This window comes from Dermochelys coriacea, chromosome 11, assembly GCF_009764565.3.
Source record: "Dermochelys coriacea isolate rDerCor1 chromosome 11, rDerCor1.pri.v4, whole genome shotgun sequence".
In the NCBI taxonomy this organism is placed as follows: domain Eukaryota; kingdom Metazoa; phylum Chordata; order Testudines; family Dermochelyidae; genus Dermochelys; species Dermochelys coriacea.
The window spans coordinates 42,060,906-42,083,745 of record NC_050078.2 but is presented as its reverse complement, the minus strand read 5'-3'; the positions used below and the strand labels follow the sequence as shown (position 1 = coordinate 42,083,745).

Here is a 22,840-nt window from a genome sequence, read left to right as displayed (position 1 = left end):
GGGCTTGGGGCTCCAAGCGGCTGTGCTTGGCAGACCCCCTGAAATGGTTCGCGGCCCCCCAGTGGGCCGCAGACCGCCAGTTGGGAACTGCTGCTCTATTCCATGGTCTGTGTCCATTTATTTACCAAATTTTAATAAGTTTCATCTGATCAACCCCTGCGGAGGGCAATCACACATGTCACTAATGGAACTACTTGGAAACAACGGCGTACAACCCATAGAAATGCGATATTAATTTGGACTGTAATACCTTTATTGTGCTGATGCAAAAGACAGATATAACCTAGTGTGACTCTCAGGACTGACAATCGGACCAAAAGCATCCTTTATTAGTAAATGGAGCACATTGTATACAGAATCACTCAGACATAACGGAAGCCCACAATGCCACTTTTAAGACATTTTTCAGAGCAGAACCACGGGTATGTAAGCCATGTTCTGTGACTGGAAGTAAATATTATTACTACTACGTCAGTTACTACTTTCAGGCCAAGGGTTTTGCTGGATTCAGTGTAACTATTAAATAATTAGAGCAATACAATCTCTTGTGGATGAAATAAAGCTCAGACAGCAAAGGAGCCCTACCCACTAGCACTCAACTATCTTTACAATTGTTCAAAAATAGAGTGTTTGGTACCCAAAGCAGTTTTAAATTAGAGATGATTGGTAAAACTCAAGATGTTCAGAGATTTCAGTTCAAATAGATTTTTGGTGTTTATCCAAACCTCTCTGATTAGGCTGGAAGTCTTGTGAGAACAGGTTCTGTCCTAAGATTTCCAAAGGTTTCACTTAGGTGGGAGATACTATTAGAAGAGTCTTTTGCAATATTTCCTATTCCTGTCCCAGCCAAAACCAGGAAATGCAGTGGAGCATGGGTATTATAAGAGAGAAAAACAACACCATCACATCAAAAACTCAAGGTTACAAATCTTTTTGGCATCTCAAAGTATTTAGGGTTTGCTTTGGAGCCTATTGCAAGCAAGTTCTGGGTATGACTCTTTCTCAAAAAGGTTTTTCTAGCCTTAGCTTTAGATCTTCTCTTATGCTGGATAAAACTGATGATTTCTGTCAAGATTTACACTGTCATTTACATTTACACTGTCAACATTTACTACTGTGATTATCAAGATGTGTTGTTAAGATACCTTTAAATGAATGATATGTCCTTTGGAAAGGATTCCCATGTCCTTTAAATCTTCTTCTTCTATAAGAAGCAACCGTTTCCCAGTGATATGATTTTCCTTAAACAAGTTGGCATAAACATTCATCTCACCGGAAGCATCACCTTAAGATATGAAAGGTTATACAGAAATCCATAGTGCTCTTCACTGGGAAAAAAAAAGTTAAATCTGTGAGCTATAATGTATAGTTTACCTTTTCCAACAAGCTGGTGCAGCCAAAAGTACTGTATATATTAAAAAAAAAAAAAGCACAGTTGTGAAGGTCACACAATTAAAATGTATAGGTTACAGCACCTCAAAACACTCAAATATAATGTTCATAATTCAATTTTAAAACAAAAATTAAAAAAGTCTTTCTAGTGGTGGGACAAGGGAATCAAACTTCTCCATTATATTTACTTTTCAGGGCTATCTTGCAAGTTTGTTATTTACGATAAATTTCCTTCTGCTTTGCAGCCATTTTTAAAATTTATTATTGTTTTTAATTGCTACTGCTCCTAATGTAGATTTATCAACTTGTTGTGTGATGAATGGGACATGTTCAGCAGCTTGGATCATTACTACTTTGCACTGGCCTTCAGTAACCTTTACTTAAATGACCACATGACGTACCAAAAGGCTGCTAAAAGGGATATTAAAACCGCTATCAGAGCGGTAGCCGTGTTGGTCTGTATCAGCAAAAAAATGAGGAATACTTGTGGCACCCTAGAGACTAACAAATTCATTTGGGCATAAGCTAAACCCACTTCATCGGATGCATGCAGTGAAAACTACAGTAGGAAGATATATAAAAAGAGAACATGAAAAAATGGGGGTTGCCATACCAACTCTAACGAGACCAATCAATTAACATGGGCTATTATCAGCAGGAGAAAAAAAACTTTTGTGGTGATAATCAGGATGGCCCATTTCAAACAGTTGACAAGAAGGTGTGAGTAACAGCAGGGGAAAAATTAGCACGTGGAAATAGTTTTTACTTTGTGTAATGACTCATCCACTCCCAGTCTTTATTCAAGCCTAATTTAATGGTGTCCAGTTTGCAAATTAATTCCAGTTCTGCAGTTTCTCGCTTGAGTCTGTTTTTGAAGTTTTTTTTGTTGAAGAATTGCAATACCCACCTATGACAATTCAGCAGCATATACTCTGGGCTGATAACCTGCCAAGCCAAATGCTTTAACAGGTCTCTGAGCATGTGACCATTTCACCAAGGTGATAAAGTCCTTCCTTTTAAAATCTTTTTTGGAACAGGAATTTTAAAAATATCTAGTGCTAGAATCTTGTCCACAGATTTCTCAAATCTTGTCCACAATCTAGATTTAATTTACTATGATGTGCATCAGTTTTCTTTTATAGCTACGTAAAAACAATGCTGACTGAATTAGTACGAAATGCTTACCACATCTTCTTCAGTCCACGCGCAAATATCAAAGGAAGGCAGCAACTGTGTGAGAAACATGAATTGAAAAGAGTAATATTGCTCTTCCTGTCTGATCATTTGTTCAGGTCTCCCCCCAGTTTTACTTTGGTGGCTGAATTTATTTGGCACCTCCTCTCCAGCTAAGGCCATAAGCCTCCTGGTTATGATGAGGACTTTCCCCATTATTCCATGGATTACAGCATAAAGTGCCATCAAAGTAGCATTCCTCATGTTCACATATTAGTCAAAGTGATCACAGGTTGACTTCAGTGATATTACAGCAGTGATGGAATAGTCCCAACACCTCCTGGGGGCAAAACTACTCAGGAGATCACCAAACAACAAAAGCAGTCTTGGAATTTTGTCACCAGCCGCATCCCCTCAAGTGGGGCTCACTAGTCACCACTCTCTCCTTGTGTTGTACCATTGCTTTTACTATCACTTGACTCCAGTAGTGAAAGCTGTGTCTTGGTCTTTCCCAATATCAGCTAGGAGGGAGGTTTTCTGTAGAGTGAAGGAAGCAGTCACTGCATAACAAGGACAGCACAACTGACTTGGGACTGGGTCACTGCAGCTAGACTTCCTTACTGATTAAGGTACAAGTTTCTTTGTCCCCTTTTACTCTTCGGTTCCTGCCTACACTTGCATGATCATTCCTTTTAGGAGATGTGGAACAAAACCTTCACAGCCAGCTGAATGCCACATACCATGTATGGTATGCTTTGTTATATGGTGGATCAGAATTCTCCTCTTGAAGTATGAGGGCATCAGACCAGAATCTACTTGATACATGAGGGGATGGATCTATTAGTGAAATCCAGGAATGGTTTGAAGATGACACAGTGAAAGAGCTCACTGAGATAGTAACCTCCATCTAACCAGTTAAAGAATGGGTTATTCTAAGCTATATTATCTTCTCATTGGTATCCTGTTAATTAGATGTATCTGAATTGACAGTGCCATCCAAACTCTTGCCACCATACTCTGGCTGAAAATTTATTGAATTACTTTGCTACCAAACTGTAATTCAGATTTCACTGGTCAATCATCAGTGTTTCTGGTCTCCTTACATTGTGGGCCATGCAAGCCTACAAGCACCCTCCTGCCCAATCTCTTGGCAGTTGCAGTTCCTCCTCTCCAGAATTCCTCCCTCACACCTGAAAGACCTTGTGCCTATGCTTGGAAGCCACACCATCTTTTCAAATAATTATCTATTAGTCTCCTCCTTTCCCTGACCCTGCAGACTGTGGGACAACAGGCCAAGGTGCCTCCCACAATGACTTCCACCCAAACTTGTGACAAGTCTTTCTGCTCTTCCCACATGGACTCCCACTGATGGATTCATGACTGTCTTACACTTGTTTCCTGTGTCCTTAACTACAGCTTCTGCTGAACACTGCAAGATGCACAGAGGAAAGCAACCCCTCACCCCTACCCTAGTGGCTTGGCCAATCTGCTTCCAAGGAAAATTCCTTCCTCACCACAACCATTTTATCAGACAGTCTCTGTCCATCCCTGTGAAGATCCCTTGACACTCTCCCCCCACCTGCCCCGCTGCCCACCCCTTCCTGCCATAACTCTTCCAGGACAGAAATGGCCTCCTCATATGGACAAAGCCAACAATGCCTGAGCTAAGTGGTCACTGGGATGGGAAGCTGGCTTTGACTGCCATACGGAAAGGCAAGTTTCCCTCATCCCCCTAACTTCTCCATGCGTGGGCCAAACTTCATAACCTACTGATTACAAATCAGGAAAATCCAGAAAAGGCTTCCCTCATGACAGTTAAATTGGGGCGGAGAGGATTGTAGGATGGAAGGGGTCCACCTATCGCTGGCAACTAGGTTGGGCAGGATCTGGCAAACCATGATGGCCCTTGTGAAGGCAGAGACCCACAATATTTGCAATAAATAATTAACATAATTGCCCTTAAATTCCAAATAGGCTGGTGTTTTCCTTTCCATTGGGAACCTTGCTGTTTGCTGTAGTTCATTGTGTATTCTACCATTGCACAAGTTCAATATTCCATTCTTGCTTACACACAGTGACTTTCCAGATGATTCCCATTTTTAGGAGAGGAAAATTAGTGATGTGAAATGTTAAATATATTTACAAACTAATAAATAAAGAGAAAAAAGGAGAAAATGCCACACGCTGCATAATATGAAAAAGATCAAAGCAGAAAGCAATGAGGAATCCCTTTAACAGCAGCAATTTACACAAGAACACAGAAGCATAAAAATGTACTGTCAAAATGTTTATTGCAAAATAGAAGTTTGGAACAAAGAGAAGCAAAGGAAAAAACTTCACATCAAAATCAAGTTTATGACACCAACTGAGAAAATTGAATACATTACATTTTTTTAAAAAACTGGAAAACCAAATCCATACTGTGAATAAAGCAAGACATCACATGTTAAGTGCGGTGAAGAAAACAACTGACTACTGAAAGGTCTTCCCACAAGAGGGTGTAACATTGCATGTTCCATACAAATTAGCTAGTCAGTTTACACCACAATAGTTTTGGCACAGGTTTTGCTCAGCATAGTATTTCAGTAGGAAGGGATGAAGTTTTCTAACACTGTGAAAATATTTTCTATTCAAATTTCATTTGCTCACACTTGGAGTATAAATAGAATCATTTCCTAGTATTCAGTACAAAACTTTTTAAAGAGTGCAAAAGCAAGAAAATGCAGTGGACTATATCTGACTTTAAAAGTCAGCAGAATATTTTGCACACAACGTAAAATGTTTAATGTAGGTTGTTGGTACTACAGTCCTGAAACTAAACCTTCACACACCAGAAACCTCTATACAGATTTAATAGTGTGCACGAAGTTGGAGTCGGGGGGGGGGGGGGAAGAATGCATTCCTCTCCAGATTTCTATTGGTAGATTTTAAGGACTGTAAAAATTACTGTATGTCCTGTGAGCCTATTTTGCTACATGAAAGTTGGAAGAAGAGAATGGATTCTCTATTGGCCTGTAATTAAACCTCTGTCAAGTTGGAGGTCTTATTAAAAACCTGTAAAAGCTGCCTTATTACAAAAACAGGAAATAGCTTACTAAAGATGTACAGTAACTTTGCTAGTTACTTATTAGCTTTATTATAGGTGCTGTGGATTTACTGCTGCTGATAGCAATATAATGCATCAATTATTTAATTATATCAATGTATCAATATTTAATTAGAATAACTGCTTTAAGATCTACCATGAAATGAAATCACTATCTAACAAAATACTGCAAATGATAAACGAACAAGTCAAGAACGTGACCATATGCCGAAGAGCTACTTCAGATCTCATGTCTCAAAAATTCCCGGCATCTAGAGAAGACTAAGTAAGTCCAAGTACTACAGTTAACAAATATGGCCAGCTAATCAAGCATATCCAAAACACTACACAAATTATATAAGTCCTGAAACTAAGTCCTTAGATCTAAGCATTAGATCTCAGAGCAATTGCTATTCTAAAGCATTAGTGCTATTACAGTCATAAAAGTGACTACATTAAAATAGTCTTACTCAGCATATCTATTCCTTGCATCTTTTCCAAGTCTGAAAGAATGAGAACTGGGTTAGGAGTGAGGAAATCCTGAGTTCTACTCCCAGCTCACTAAGTGGCTATGGGTAAATAAAAGGGCTAAACTCAGAGTTCCTCAGGTCAGGAAATATGCCCTACTGAAGCCAGTGTTAGTTTAAGTATAATGACTGAGTAAAAATGAGAAGTTCAAATTTGGCCTTTAATTTCTCTATATCAGCTTCCCCAGCTGTGAAATAGGATAGCAACACTTTACCTTATCTGCCTCATAAGGCCCTGGGAGGATTCATTAGTTAACTTTTGGTTAATGCTTTGATCATGTGACATGCTATGTAACTGTTAACTATTATTAGCAACTATTGTAGACACTTTGGTGTTTGGACATCTAAATAGATTAAAAAACAAGTTTAATCCTGCTAGCACTGCAGAGCAAATCAACGGTGGAAGATCAAAATGTTTTTTTTCTGCCTCCATATTAACAGAACTGTCAACCAAAATCTTTCAAAATTAAAATATAGCGAGGATGTTCGAGGCAGAAACATAGCTGGATAGTCCAGCACAATTTATTTTTGACTTGTAAACTGAACACGTTTGGTATGACAGTCATTATAGGAGAATAAAAAAATAGACCTCCACAATGTCATTTTTAAGCCAAGCTACTATTCTGAATATAATCATACTTTAAAGGAACCACAACAGAAAAGTTTGGGGAAAGCCTTAAGCTTAGTAGATCTTTCTTTTACAACAATTCTAGGGCCTTTCTACTTTAAACATGAAAGTAAATGTTTGGAGAGTTATTTCTTTATCTCTCAATATATCTTTATTAGAGTTGGCTAAAAAATAGACAAGTCATGGAAATGTTGTCCTTGTTTTTCATTGAAAAATTAAATTTAAATTCTTTTTACCAGCTCTGCACTTTATGTAAAAAATGCCAAATTATTCCATTTATTATGCTCAAATAACTCCTATTCACTTTAATGAGAGATGCATGAGAATATCTGTCCTCAACAAAAAAGTGATGTGATACAGTAGTATTGGAATATTTATTCGGTGAAGATTTAAATCAAGAAGTGGATTTGCACATCTAATTAAAACCAACGCGTATGTGTATAAAGTGTATTGAGATTATTAGGTGCTTTAAAAGTGCAAAGTATCAGTATCAGTACTAAGAAGAGATATTTTTGTTTTTGCATTTCTAAACATACTGGGTTCAATTTTGACTTCAGTTACAGCTGTGCAACTCTACACTAGAAATATGGTACAGTAGTTTAACAGAGACACATATTAGATTATACAAATCCTTCAATTTTTCCTGTGTGTAGTATAGCGGTTATAAAAATAATGTTGCTGCGGTAGCTGTTAGCAGATGCAGACTTAAAAAACAATACAAATCTGCATTTGGAAGTAGCTTGTTTGCTGCCATTTCCATTTAATTTGTTGCCCCTTTTCTATTCTCTGTCCCTCCCCACACCCTCAGTCACTTTGTTTAGTGCTCCTAAAATGCTACTACCACTGATATTGTAGGAGCAAATTTCACTTGGACTAGATACAGTAAATTCTCCCAATAAGAACGTATTGCACCATTCAGTGTTGAAATTACAAATTCTTACTAGCATGAAAAAATTGCCCCAGATATCACAAAGCTAACTTCAATCCAATGGACTTGAACCTGCTAGCAAGAGGGTGGAATCTGGCTCAAATGCTATACATTTCATATAGTTAAGGGCCCGATCCTGCGAGGTGCTGAGAATCTTTAGCTCCAGTTGAACTCAAGCATAGTTGAAAGCACTGAGTGCTTTACAGGTGGCCAGAACAGCACTGGACCTTAGATAAGGAAGCTAGCTATCTTTCACATCTCAAAGATTGCACTCGTCACCTTAGAAAAGCTAATTTTAAAACTTCAAGAACTTTTTCTCTTATTTCTAAATAATAGAATATAATGTCCCAAACACTTGGAGATCCAACTTCAGATCTGCTATCATGTAATGATTCTACTTTCTAAGGTATTTAAACAGCACTAATTGCCATTTTTTATGAGAGAAACACCATCAACACATGGCACTTAGGAGTTTAATTATCCCCTCAAATCCAACTGAACATGAAAGTAACATTTTTCTTTTAAAAGTTTTTGCCCTACTTTATTTGACAAACATTTTACAATGGGACTTTCTTCTGCACCTGTAGGTGTGAATGTATCTGTTTACTTCTCTCTTTCTGTACCACCACCAAAGAGTTCATCAGGAAAATACATTGAGACAGAGTGGGGTAATTACTGCAACAGATACTTATATACTCAATTTTAGGATGAATCATAACAGTGGCAATATTTTAAAAATGATTTCACAGCAGAAAAATTGATATTTAAACTCTAGAGAATATTCTTCACGTCATCACTGAGAATTTAGCTTAAGCCACAGTAGGAGGGCTCAAACACTTTTAAAATGTCTCTCTCTCCCCTATTCTGGGAAGGACAGTGATAAATGGTTTAATAGTTACAGCAAGATAAAAAATTGCTATAAATAACCTAAGACCAATTTTGCTCTCAGCTAAACCGGAATAAATCCAGAGTAAATCCATCAAAGTTAATGATATTTCCTGGATTTACGTCAATGTAACAGAAAACCAGTGAGCTTGTAGACTACCACAACGCAATTAGGTGGTGAGGTTTTATTATAAGTGACTATACTAAAGAGTGAATTTCACAAACTAAAGAGAAAGAGAAAAGAACATTTATACAAATTATCTATTACCAGTGATTGTCTGTACTCAGTAGCTGTTTCTTAAACTGTGTGTTTGTAAGGGCTTTATTTTTCTCAACCCTGCTTGTCCTTCTTAGTAATGTATTTATGATTTCACAGGATATTGCCTTGAAAATGATTGAGAAATCACAAATTTAGCAAAACAACTTCACTGTAGCAATCAGAAAGAATGGATTGTATAGGAAAAGCCCACATGGAAACACAAATATATTCATATGATCAACAATAAAAAGGGTAAAGAAAACTACAAAAACAAAAAGAAAAGAAAAGTAATGGAAGTAAAATAGGTGTTTAAGTTCCTCCATTGTTTTCAGATCTTAAACATTCAGCCACAGAAGTTTCTGTAATCAGATACCAAATATTACAGCATAAATGTGAGCTGCAGCTATATTTGTTGGGTTTTAAAAACCTTGATTTGTTTTGAAATTTTAGTTCCAAATTTCAGCAAAGCAAAAATAGGTTAACACAATCTAAAAACCAACAAGATATATTTTTAACATACAAATATGTCTAGACTAGAAAAATGTAGTGTTTTTGCTTTTGTTTCTTTTACAGGGTTTAAAACAGACCAAAATGACAGGATGATTTTTCTGAAACTTTATTGCTTTGATTTGCTAGAAACCAATTTTAGCCTTAATTAGATTTCTAACTTCATTCACTAGAATCATCTGTTTCATCATCATCATCTTCATCATCATCTGACCAGTCAAATTCTCTGAAACCCACAGCCATGTTGATTTTCTTCCCCTTTCTCATAGAGGTGGTTTTAGAAGAATTCTTTTTGGCTTGCATGTTTATCTGCATTCCAGAATGCAGGACAGATCCTGCTTGGTTCATAGAGAAGATATCCCCAAAGCCCTTCATCATCAAGGCCTGCAGACTTTGGTTCATGCCAGCTACCTCCCCGTTACTTGTTGCTGTGATCTGACATGACATCTCTGCACTGTTTGATTCCTCTGTTTTAGTTTCAAAGTAAGACTCCTGAGACATTCTTGCAGCAATAGGTAAGAAAAGCTATTTAAAGGAGGAAAGGACAGAGTAAAAAGGAAAGTTAGAACCAATTCAATTCAAGGCAAAACAGACACTACCAGATTAGTTAGCAATAAACAGAAAGCAAAATGATTAGTGAATCAAAACACGGAGCTCAAGAAAGAATTCATTAAAACACACTTGGCTTAAATTTTTTAAAAATGAGAGAGCAAAACCACCACCAAACAGTGTGCAAAGGACCACAGGTAGCCCAGCTTTCATGTTGAAAGAAAGTGCCAACTTTTGACTCTCTCTTTTTGTACCATACAAAATGGTTTACAACATTTCTCTAACCCATGTGGACTTACCACAGGAATCTTGGTACAAGCAGAGCCACGGCTCGATTGAGTTGCTAAATTTTAGCTTTCAGAATTGAACAATAAATCAGCTTAGGGTTAAAGAACCAAGAAAAGCCCCTGGTGCAGAGTGAAATGTTTTCATCTAGAGGTCAGAAGATACTACAGCAGTAACGAGTATGTACAGATCTGGATAGATTGAATTAACTTTTTGTTCGCCATTTTTGAGGCCACAATCAAAAGAAGGGTTATAGACCATTCCTGCCACTGTTAAAGTCAGAGACAAAATTTTTACCAACTTCAATGGAAGTAGGAGAGGTCTCTAGTCTGGACTATTAATAAATTGCTTCTGTAAACCGTAGCAATTTATGTTGCGTTATTCATTGATATCAACATATATTTGGTGTGTTTCTGTATACCCTGCAATACAAGGCACTGCTGATTTAATCTCCACCTACACATCAGGGCATTTTCCTGACCTAGTTTGTTACTACTATATTTTTTCCAAACAGAATGAAAAATGTCCTCTGGAGCTAAATCACGATTAATGCCTCTTCAAGGAGGCCAAGCTAGTAACCTCTATGACACACCTGCTCTCCACAGTGAGCAAGAGCTCTGGTGTTTGATTCAAAATTAACCTACTAAAGCGGCAGCATGTTATGCTATTTCTGTACTGCTGAAATGGCCTTTATTTCCAGAACTGTTTTCCAAACTATGTCTGTATTGCTTTCCAGACATTTTGTTTAACCTAATCACAACTACTCAGTCCACTTTCTGCTCACAATTTGTTACTGGGAAAATTATTACAATGGGGTGTAACACATGGGGACCCATTATATCATTCTCCTTAAATCACAGGGCTCTATCTATTAATGATATGATACCTCCTACTTAAGCTTTAATTTTATAAGCTGCAAGCTGTCTAGGAAAATAAAAAAAACCACACACAAGTCACCTTCTACCATAAAATCTTACTCAGTACAAAAAAAGCAAGGCTCCTATTTATGGGGGTTTGGGGAGTAGTACTTAGAAACCTTGAGCATAGTTTCAGGGTGTTCAGTTTATACTACTTCCATGGCAGAGAGTGATTTCAGGCATATCAGAATCCTCCCTATGCATGGGAGGAGTCCCCCATAAAAATCTACAAAGCTACTATATTGTCTTCCTCCAAGTGTTTCTCTAAATCTCACCTCTGGCATGATGGCTACACAACATTTGACAATGGCTAGGCAGCTGATGTGCTGTGACTGCTGCTCATTACGCTAACTATAATCACCTCACTGTTCTTTGTGTTCCCCATGTATTTGTTGTATTCACCTGTTGCCTCTTATCATATACAAAGACTAAAGCCCAGATTTTTAAAGGTGTTCAGGTGTTGCTGAAATCAGCATTCCAACACCAAAGTGATTTAAAATCTGAGGTCTCACTTTCACAAAGGATTTGGGCACTTGTGATTTTAAGGCCCATTGTGGTATGACTACATTGCAATTAAAAACCCAGGGCTGGCTCATGCCAGCTGACTCGGGCTGTGAGGCTGTTTAACTGCAGTGTAAACTTCTGGGCTTGGGCTGGAGCCCAGGCTCTAAGACCCTTTGAGGTGGGAGGATCCCTTAGTTCAGGCTGCAGCCCGAGCCCAGAAGTCTACACTGCAATTAAACAGCCCCTTAGCCCAGGCCCCATGAGCCCAAGTCAGTTGGCACAGGCCAGCCATGGGTTTTTAATTGCAGTGTAAACGTACTCATTAGAAGTCAATGGGATTTAGGCTCATAAGTGCCTAAATGCCTTTTGAAATGAGACAGGCGTTTAGTTTAGTGCAGAAATGCCTAAACACCTTTTAAAATCTGTGTCTAAGAGCTCTCTGAGGAAGTGTGACAGAGTGCAGGAAGTGAACTCTGATCACTCAGATGCTAATTAGTTCCCAGAGGAAGCTGACTGAGGTAATTATCAGGCTGGTGGGCTGGGTGGGATAAAGCTTCAATTAGCCCATCAGCCCATTACTGATAAAGATGCATGGGAAGGAAGAGCTGGGGACAGGGGAACAGGACTAGCTGAGCCCAGTCATACTAAGTTCTCAGGGAAGGGAGACCACAGTTCCCCTCAGGTCTGGGGAAGAGGGCCAAAGAAACATAGATATTGTAACTCTCCTGTTGTACAGGGACTGTTGTGGTAATGGCAGAAGGAACTTAAAATAAAAGGGTGCTATGAATGCACAACCACTGGAGTCCACACAATTTCTGTGGTGAACGGAAGGATGCTCTGTTATGGGGAGGGACTGTCTTTATGTTATGAGTGTACAGTGGAGCACAAAAGAGCCCTGCTCCACAGCTGGGTTTCCAGTTGCAACCACAACAGAAATCCATATTATTTTTTTTTAAATGGCCAGATCTAAGCACATTGCAGTCTAAGTTAATACTGAATTTGGTGCACACCTTCACCAATCCCTCCCAATTTCCTTCCTCTAGCACATCCAGCTCAGGGGAACCTACCCACTCCCTTCTCTCTTTCAGACTTTCCTCCTTCAGATGTGTGTCCTGTTGTGGAAACAGTGTGTGCAGCAGGTTACGTTTTATTCTCCAAATTAGCCCCAGATTCCTTTGTGCAGCAGTGCTTTACAAGAGATGTTATGGCCACAGAATATCAGACGCAAAAAGTGCCCACTGCACAAGACAGAGCAGAGATCAGGTTCATGCAGGTGTGGGGAGAAACTCTGCAGTTAGAAGAAGAGCTGCTCAGGACTGGCCCCTTAAATGTGACAACCATCTATTCAGCCTATGGCTAACGCAGCTCGATTCCCAGAACAGTTTCCCTGTGTTTGTTCCTGTGCATTAACACATGCTTCCCATTAACTTCAAACACATCTACTTGCTTCACTTACAGTAGATTAGAGCCACACAGATAAGAATCCCAACCTTCACTTTTTTGGATTTTCTCTCTTCAAGCAAACTCCATGTAGCAGGTGGGCTTTATTTCAAAAAAAAATCTTTTGGGTGCTACCACACTAAAAGACTGAGGAATAGAGGGACTTGCGGCCTTCTGGATGGATCACACTCTTCAAAACCTATGGAGCCCAGGGATCTTTGAGGAAAGAATCTCCAAGCATTGCAGATCCTTGGGCTCCTGTGCTGTTCTCTGGGGTGCCTCACTAGCAGTACAGTTCCCTTGTGCTTTCCGGGGGACCCCTACATTTTTGCATCCAAGGGGAGAAAACTGCATGGACTGTCAGTTAAAGTTTCTCATGGGTAAAGCTACGATTTAGTCATTTAGTCATGGGTATTTTTAGTAAAAGTCATGGACAGGCAATAAACAAAAATTCATGGCCCATGACTTGTCCATGACTTTTACTAAAAATACCCATGACTATTTTTGCTCCTGGGCCCTGCTGCTCTGGGGGCCCTCTGCTCCAGCAGTGGAGACTGACTTCCCCTGGTGGCCTGCTGGTCCAAGGCCCCCGGGCACCGCTCTCCTGATGGCTTACAGGGCCACCCCCCGGAGCTGCTGCTCTGGCCACTCCCAGGACTGCTGCTGCTTGGGTTGTTCCTGGGATTGCCCTGGGGCCGCTGCTCAGCTGCCCCTGGGACTGCTGCTGCTCCAGCAGTTCCTGGTGCCAGCTGCACCAGCCACTGCTGAGGCTCTCCCACGCTGTAGGCATCAGTTGAGCACTGAAAATTCATAGCTGGAAACCAGGCCTGCTCACCTATAAGTTAATATTTTTTAAAATAGGTAATAAACTTGTAAAGATGTGTTTAGACTCCATAAAATGCTCATAAGTTGCTGCGTGCATTAATCTTACTTGTAATGTCTGTATCCCATGCTGTAAGGTAATATGAAAGTTTTGCTTTATAATTGTAAAATTGTCTGCTCTGAATTTGTGAATCTGGGCAAGAAGAGTGGTTTTCCTGCCCATCAGGAAGGACTATCAAGACTAAATGGGCCACTGTAGGATAAAAACTTAGTTGATTGCCCCATCCACCCATGAAGAAGTTATGTGCAGGAGCCCTGATCCCATCGATTTTAACTCTGGGGCAAGGTCATATAAAGATCCTCACAAGAAGACACATTTATCTCTTTGCAGTTTGGCCTCTCACAAGGGCTAGAGCTAAGAAACAAAAACAGCAATCTCCTGGGTCAACCTAGATTAGCCCTAAAAGACATTTGGCACTGACAGCTTACTTCATCTCTGTCACCTTTTGGAACCATAGATTGTAACTCATTTATGCTTATATGTTGTCTGCTTTAACACTCTCATTTCTTTTTCCTAGTTAATAAGTATTTAGTTTGTTTACTATAGGATTGGCTACCAGCATTGTCTTTGGTGTGAGATCAAAGGTATAAGTTGATCTGAGATAAGTGACTGGAAGACTGAGATCTTGTGATTTTTTGTGCAAGTGACCATTTATCACCAAGTCCAGCATGCCTGAGTAGCAAGATAGACTGGAGTGCCCAAAGGGCCTATCTGTGACTCTATGGTAAGACTAGGACAGTGATCCAAGAGTTCACATTTGTTATTTGGTTGATGAAATCTGATCACAGAACATCCCACTAGATTGGGGTGTCTGCCCTGCTTTTTGACAGTTTGCCCTGAAGTTGGCACTCACAGTTGTGAATCTCTCCAGATAGTGTGCCATGCTGCTCTTCTCTGGCAGTTCCACCTGTTCATATTACTGAAGAGAGGAGGCAGCTACTCCGACTCTGTCTCTTCCTGCCACCCACAGGCATGGAGTCTTGACCACATCATGATGCAGCTCCCATGAGCGCCGAGAAGTGGGGGATCATGTTGCATAGATCTAGCTACCCCCCATGCTCTATGTAATTCTAGTTTTATTTGCACTCCTCCATGCTTCACAGTTGAAGGGAGCACAGAGACTCTTGTCTGCAAGGATCACCACTTACAAAGAGAACACCCAGCAGTGCTGTTTTCCATATGGCTAGGAATAAAAGATTTCTTTTTATTTCTAAATTAGCACTGAATAGAAGCTACTTTGCTAGGAAGAAAGCAACCCTGATAGAACAGGCCAAGTTCTTGTGTCTACACAAAAATTTGAAAATGGAGATGTTCAGCAGCACAGTAGTTCATTAAAGGTCTCAGAAAAATAAACCTCTGTATTTCACACTTTTCAGAGTAGCAGCCGTGTTAGTCTGTATTTGCAAAAAGAAAAGGAGTACTTGTGGCACCTTAGAGACTAACAAATTTGTTAGTCTCTAAGGTGCCACAAGTACTCCTTTTCTTTTTGTATTTCACACTGTTCTCAATCATTTAAATGCAGTAAGAGAGGTGGGTTAATGTTATGCAGAACAAAAGTCCATGTTAAGCACAACAGGTCTTAGCATAATGAATTCTTCCTTCTGCAATGCCAGCTACAAGTGAAAACATTGGACATTATAAGCAAGTACAGCATAAAACAGCCTTAGGGCCTTGCTCAAAAAAAGATTGGCTCATTATGGTGCATCTCATGCTGTGCACTGTATAGGAGATGACCCACAACTCAGTTACTGGAAGTTTGCTGATGTTAAAGCAAGCATACAGATACCGACTTAGAACATACAGTGTATGGATATAGGAAAATATTCCTTCTTCATCATTACACTACTACATGTTTACAGCCGGAACATGTGTACAACTTCATTCATATAAATGCCAGTATGCTGTGCCTCAAAACTAAGTTGCAAGTAAACTGGATTGGCTAGAATCAATATTCCTATGTAAGCAGGACTTAATTGTGTATTAGATTGCTGAACCTACAGAATCATAACTGATTGCATACGGGAATGGCAAACTATTTCAAACTCAAGTTGGTATTTGTTTTGGCTAATACTGAAAATACAAGGAGAAATAGTGTTGTAATTCTATTAAGCAAGTGTCACAATTATGATGCTAAATTAACTCTGTTCCAGTTCAAACACTCAGGGCCTGACTACGCACTCCACTTTCTGGCAAAATTTCCACTGAAATCAATGAGAGTTAAACCTCAGCATGGAGCTCAGGCTAATACAGAAAATATTATTTATTTTAATGTATTATGGAAATGGGCACATTTCTTTCAGTTAATTAAATAATGTGCACTTTTAGTACTAAGATGTTGATCAGTCCTACACATTAATTACTGAAGGCTCAAATCCCCACTCAAGATTTGTGGACTTCTATAAAATGTAAAGACATCAATTTGGATGTGTTCCTCACAAAGTGAGTTATCAAACACTCAGATACATTTCTGAAATCTTTTTCTGCAGAGACTATAAGTTATTATTTTTAGGGCCCCATCCTGTTTCCATTAAAGTCAACAGAAAAGTTCTTGTTGTTTAACGAGAACAGGATTGTGCTTTTATTGAATACACAGCTTTAATATATAAAACAAAAAATTTATGAAGTGTCACAATAATAAATATGAAATAGAGTGCACATTTTTGTTGTTGTATCACACAGTTTTCAAGATTAACATCAATATGGACATATAAAGAACGTGCTGCTCTCTCATTTAAGATCATCAGTTTTTAAGCTTAGAAATGCAATTAAATCAACAGGAAACTGTTTATTTACTGATGGCACAATATGGCCCACAGTTAGTATCTTATGTATAATGCATTGAGTGAATTTTAAAAAGAGTATTATTTGTTTTGGTTAATAAAACAGGCCATAACAGCCCCACAGGACCAAATGGAGAAGATAATAGAAATCTTTCATTGGAATTTCCCTAGATTTGCTCATACAATGCTCCAAATGCTTTTTGCAGTCAGATTGAATTATTTTACTTACAGGAGTATTAGACTGTTCTGTTAACTTCTGCTCCCATACTTTCAAACGTCTCTCCCGTTCCTTTAGCTCCTGCTCTTTAAAGCTCAGATCACGCTCCAGTTTCTTCAGCCTCTCTAAGGTTGCCTCAATTTCACATCTGCAGAGAGACAATTGGTTAAGTCTTGTCTTTTTCTGACAGATATAAATTGTTCATAATTCCCACATGAACATTAAATTAAATGTGAAAAGCTGAAAAGTACAATACTAACTCAAGCAGTACATTTAATTACCACCAAACACAAAGCCTTTCAAAGCATTAAAAACAACTGGTAGTGTTTATACTAGAGTATAAACCAGAATACCCTACAGCTTTAAAAAAAAAAAAAATCCCATCTTTTCTTTTAATAAAATGAAATAGGTGCTATCCGTGAAGGAAAGTCAGTTCGGAAGTGATCATCACTAGCATTGCTATACATGTAGGTTAACAGCCTCATTTGCTTGGAATTTATAACTTGGCCATAAATATTATCTGGGCTGAAGCTTGTTATACACAGTCTCAATAGAGGACTTTCCCCACCCCAGTTTCTCAAGGTTAAAACATAACAGATATGTAACCCCACACCAACGCTTTTTGGTCAGACTACTTAAAATAATAGAAAGTTGTGGGACACAGTTTGGATTCACAAGGATTTGGTTTGGACCCCTCTACATCAAACTAGCTTTGATTTTAAAGGGCTGTCGGGTTTTTTGAGGCCCAAATCATAATATACCTGGACTCTGAAATTAAAAGAAAGGACTTATAAGGGTGTGAATGAGTATGAGAGATGGGATGTTAAGAAAGAGTAGGAAAGGGGGTTTCAAAACCGTTCTTGTAAAGTTTCATCTGTGAGGGGTGAATTAGCTGCAAGATTGTTCCCTTTAGCATATTTTCTAATGGCTTGTCCAATCTAGCATCAAAATGTCTCTGGATGGAACATCCATCAGTCCCCTTCAAGATCATTCAACAATCTCTCTTCTATAATATGTACACTAATCTGTATATAATAGAGATGGGCCAAACAAATAATTAATTGATGTTAGCCCAGGTTTTCCCTTGTGAATAATCAAGAACAGACTTTGATTTGTACTTATTTACTCATTATTTGAAGTTATTTGACTAATGCCTTATATGAACAAAGTGTAGCCTATAGATTGCTGCAAACTGTGAACCCTGATTGCTGCCTCAAATGTCCACTATTCATGCTGTCTGACTGGTTAGTCACATGGCATTGTTTCTGCTCTCTAAACTCCCATAGGGAGGTTTCAAGATGGCCATATGAACAATTCAGCTGCAAATGCTCCTAAACAACTATTCACAAGGTTTTTCCACCTCCACAAAACAATCTTGCAAACAACATTTGCTCCCACAGATGTTTGCAAAACACAAATAAAAGGGGCTGCAAACACTGGAGCAAAGTGAATTGTGGGTTTATTTGAAAGAATGTAAATACTTTTTTTTTTTTTTTTGCAGTGTTCCTCCAAATCTAGCATAGGGTGATTCAGCTGCAACACCCACCTTAAGCAGCTCAGGCTGAAAGTTTGTGAAAGCTCATGTACCATTCCAATATGGTACCTACAAACATAAAGGGGAACTCAACCCTCATTTCAAAAAAGAAAAGAAAAGAAGTAGGCTTGAAAATATGAACTAATGCAAACAGATTACTAGGGTTGAAAGCTTGTTGTTAGTTTTTTCCTAAAGACCATAAGTGATTCACAATCCCTTCACCCAAGGCTGGCCTTTGAAGATCCAGCAAACAACATAACTGTCAGTCCCTTGATTTCCAGGCACATCTTGTAGGTCTTGCAAAAACTGTTACAGCCAGTTTTGCAGAGGAGAACGGTTAATATATTTTTTGACTAAAACATCTAGCCTTTTTAAAGGACCAAGTCTACTAAGTATTGTGTAATTTAAAAGGCCTGAAAATGACAAGAACAAGAAAACGGATGACGTTAATATTCTAATGTACGTTATGTACCATGTATATTATTAAATCTATTGTGTGTACAAAAGGACAATTTGAGGATACTTGTTAGCATTGCTTTTGTTAGTTTGTGTCTCAACTTTATTGCTACTTATATGTAGTTTTATACATTTTAAAATATGTAAATTATAGTTTTCTCTTAAATAAAATTCTGCAACAGGAAAGTCCTGGTACCAATAGCTTTCCATATGTCAAAAGCATACTGTGTACTGTAATTATCTCTTTCATTAGACAGAAACGTCTCTTATAATAAAAGGTCAGTCTGCGAAAACAGCTGCATTCTAAAAAATAATTCCACTGTATATAATAAAACAGTGTAATTAAAGAGAAAGCTACCGTACATTGCCCAGTTAATGAGTCTGTTACTTCATAAATACAGCAGCTGGAAACATACATTATAAGACGTGTGTATCTGTAGCTCTGCAGTTTGATCTTGTTTACTTGATTTTGTTGAACCATTTCATCCTACAGTCTCAGAGAATGTGTCTTATTATAAATGATACAGACAAAAATGGTGACTTGTATGTGATTTTTTTTTTTAAGTTTTGCATTTTCATTGATAGATCAAAACAAGCATTAATACTATCAAATTTAAATAGCCAGAATAGAGGCTCTCAAAAAAAGTAAGAATGTGGCTAATATAATGAAAAAAATGCGTACTAAATACAATCTCTATTTAACAATGAACATTTACATTACTTTTCAACCCTAATAAGAGACCTGCAGAAAGAATTATTAAATATGCTCTTCAAGATAAGTTTTATGTTGCCAGTCCTGAGACTGTTAGTCAGAAACAAGGACCTCCATTTGTAAAAATATCAGATATGGGGGAAGAAGATGATGATATGGGTTATGTTTAAACAATGATAAAAACAGACATATTAAATCAAATACTTTGGATTTTTACCAACAGACATCACAGGAAGCTTGCAATCAACGACATATTAGAGATGGGACAAATTGCCATCTGCCTATCTTTACTCTGTCCATGCTATACAAAATTAACTCTCTAGTTCTCTGTTTCATGCCAGTCAGAGCCACAGTAAGTCCAAAAGAAGAGTCTATGTACTCTGTGGCATCATATAGCCCTGTTCGGGTGCAATTTACTGTGGATCATCATACAAAACAAAAAAGCGCTCTACCCTTTTGAGGGGGAAACAAATGCAAATCGACTTTCCTCAGCAGTGAGTGGCTTCAGCCTAATCCCAGATGTAAACAACAGAGCGTGGCTCACCTCTCCAGGGGTTCTGCAAGGAGAGAGCCACATCCCTGTTCTCAACCTTGGCTCCAATCTTCTCTCTGACTTCTGCAGTCAGTCATCATCCGAGCTAACTCTTGACAGCACTTCCTATTCTTACCTACATCTGACCCAACTTGCTACTGACCAAATTCCTAGGATATGTCTACACCAGGACACGCAGGAATGTTAATTCACCTTAACTAAAGGTGTAAATTTAAAGAGCCTGAGGCTTGGTCTACTCTAGAAACTTAGGTTGGTATAACTGCATCGCTCGGGGTGTGAACCCCTGAGCAACGCAGTTATACTGATCTAACGCCTGGTGTAAATAGCACTGTGTCAATGGGACGGCTTCTCCTGTCAACATAGCTACCACCTCTCGAGAAGGTAGGCTAACTATGTCAACAGGAGAAGCCCTCCATCAGCATAGGAAGCATCTTCACTAAGTGCTACGGCGGTGCTGCCAGTGCAGCAGTATCACCGCAGCGCTGTAATTGTAGAAAAGCCCCTAGTTATAGTGCCTTAAAGCCCCTTGTGGCTGCTCTCATTCTGAAGTACAGTGGCCTCAAGTTTGCTTTAGCTTAATCCCCTTGGGCCACTTTACTTCTGAGTAAGAGAGTCCACACAGGAATTTAATGCATTTTAACTAAGACTCTTTAAATTTGCACACCTTTAGTTAATTCTCATTATCTTCCCTGAGTGTCCACATGAAAACATGCCCCTAGATGCAGGGCAGGCAATTGTGGCTCTTATTCTAATCAGCAGTAGAGTAAACCCTTTTCAGCCCAACTGCTGGATGGAGTCTCCACACACCCGACTATTTATACCTCCATACACCCCAGTTTCTTTCTAACTGTGTCACATTTCTCTGACTACTTAACTCAGAATTTATCTTTGCTTCCAAGAGAATTGTTCTTGATCATGATTAAGTTTTTTTCCTCTCCTGTTTCCCTTGTTTATAAGTTTACCAACTCTTCTGAAAAATTCTATAAAATTCATTTTTATCTTGAAACTATACCTTTGCTGAAATGCTTTTCCATGGCTAGAACAACACTTTTCACTTGCAGTGCTTTATGTTTACAAAACATCAACTAGTATTCACAATGCAACAGCTTCTGTGCCCCAAAATGAAATATTTCATAAAACAGATAAGCCATCTGGAGAAGATTCCTGATAAAGGAATAAACTTGCCAAAAGAACAAAAGTTTAATTTTACTGAATGTCAATTCAACAGGTATCTACTTTGCTGAATGGACCAGATTTAAGTGGATAGTTGTTTGGTTCCTTCAGGAATCTCAGTACTTGCCCATCTCTAATATAAATATTCCTTACCAGATCCATTGGATTAACTTCTTATATGAAGTTTAACACTCAATAATGCAAAAGGCAGCTATCTGGATTATAAAAAAAAAAAAAAAAAAAAAAAGGAGCAATTACCATTATAGTAGCAGGACTGATCTTGCCAAAGTTTAAAGGGATAGTGGCAGAAAACATGGAGGCTGCTTGTGGTCATGTAATAAACCCGCATGATTAGACTTATTCTGTCAACATTTTTTGCCTTCTGATTGCTACCAAAAATGCAACACAGATAAAATACCAGTCCAGAAATCTGCAAGAATCATGGTGTCCAACAAACAGTTCATATCCCAAAAGAATCTGGTGCATCCCTATTTGAGAGACAAGCATATTCAAAAGATATCTCAAGCCCAACTGGGGTGGGGGGAAGAGTGATGGAGGGAAGAAGATAGGGAAACAGATGTATTGATTCCTTATAAAAATAAATGTGACAAATAGAAGCCATCCAACAACTTAAGTGCAGTTTAAACAAACATTAAATTAAACATAATTCTTCTTTATTAAGAATTAATTAATTAAAGAATTAAACATAAGAACAACAGATTCCTTCATCTGGTAAATAAAACCTAGCTGAACTTTCAACAAAAATAATATTTTTAGATAGCTGAAAATCAATACATTAGAAATTTGTTGTGTACCGGGCACTTCAAGATCAAATTGCAGATTTTCTAGTATACATGCTGTTTACATTTTATATCAGCAGATGGCGCAAAATGTTAGTATACTGTACTGAGAGCCGAGATGCATTACCAGATTCTCTGCTGAGTCAGTGCAGGAATAATGTCAGCTCTAAAACATGCTATTTATACTCTCATCATGTGACCTGGCTCAAACATCCCATCTTGTGCTCACTTTTTCCACACACACAATAAAATTCCCTAGTTATCAATTCCCCTTTGAAGTTCACCAACAAAGTTTGGGATTGTTTTATTTAAACTCCATGTCTATAATCTCTTCCTTATTCTTTACTTCCCAGCTCCAGTTTTCTTGAATGTTTTCCTTTGCTTGTTTTCAGAGCTGCAGGCACAGAATATTTGAGTATTTGTGCTCCCAGTTTACCTGGATAGTGGCCAAAGCTTCTTAATATAGACTGCAGTCAGATCATCTGGTAACAATTCTCTGCCTGTGCAGATCTGCTTTCAAAATTCTTGTCCAAATACTAAGAAATATTGTGACGCGCTAAGCTTACATACTGAGAAAGAAGATTTTGGAACATTTCTCTTATGTTATTCTTTGCACACACATAAAATAGATTGAAAATTGGATCAAAAACTGT

At 38.5% G+C, this 22,840-nt stretch overlaps 1 protein-coding gene across 5 annotated transcripts in view; it reads right to left on the bottom strand.

Moving 5' to 3' along the window:
- Window positions 1-22,840, bottom strand: part of MAP3K20 (mitogen-activated protein kinase kinase kinase 20) — a 124,724-nt gene that overhangs the window by 28,354 nt on the left and 73,530 nt on the right. For 3 of the 5 annotated variants that reach the window (XM_043505300.1, XM_038422263.2, XM_043505298.1), the window contains exons 11-12: window positions 16,972-17,107; window positions 4,840-9,909 (exon numbers count right to left, since the gene is read on the bottom strand). In XM_043505300.1, coding sequence (XP_043361235.1) covers window positions 9,547-9,909; window positions 16,972-17,107 — 499 coding nt within the window. In that variant the 3' untranslated portion in view covers window positions 4,840-9,546. Of the gene's footprint in view, window positions 1-1,145; window positions 1,286-1,374; window positions 1,406-2,577; window positions 2,623-4,839; window positions 9,910-16,971; window positions 17,108-22,840 lie in introns of those variants that run through there. The other 2 variants (XM_038422262.2, XM_038422259.2) reach the window with 1 other exon arrangement.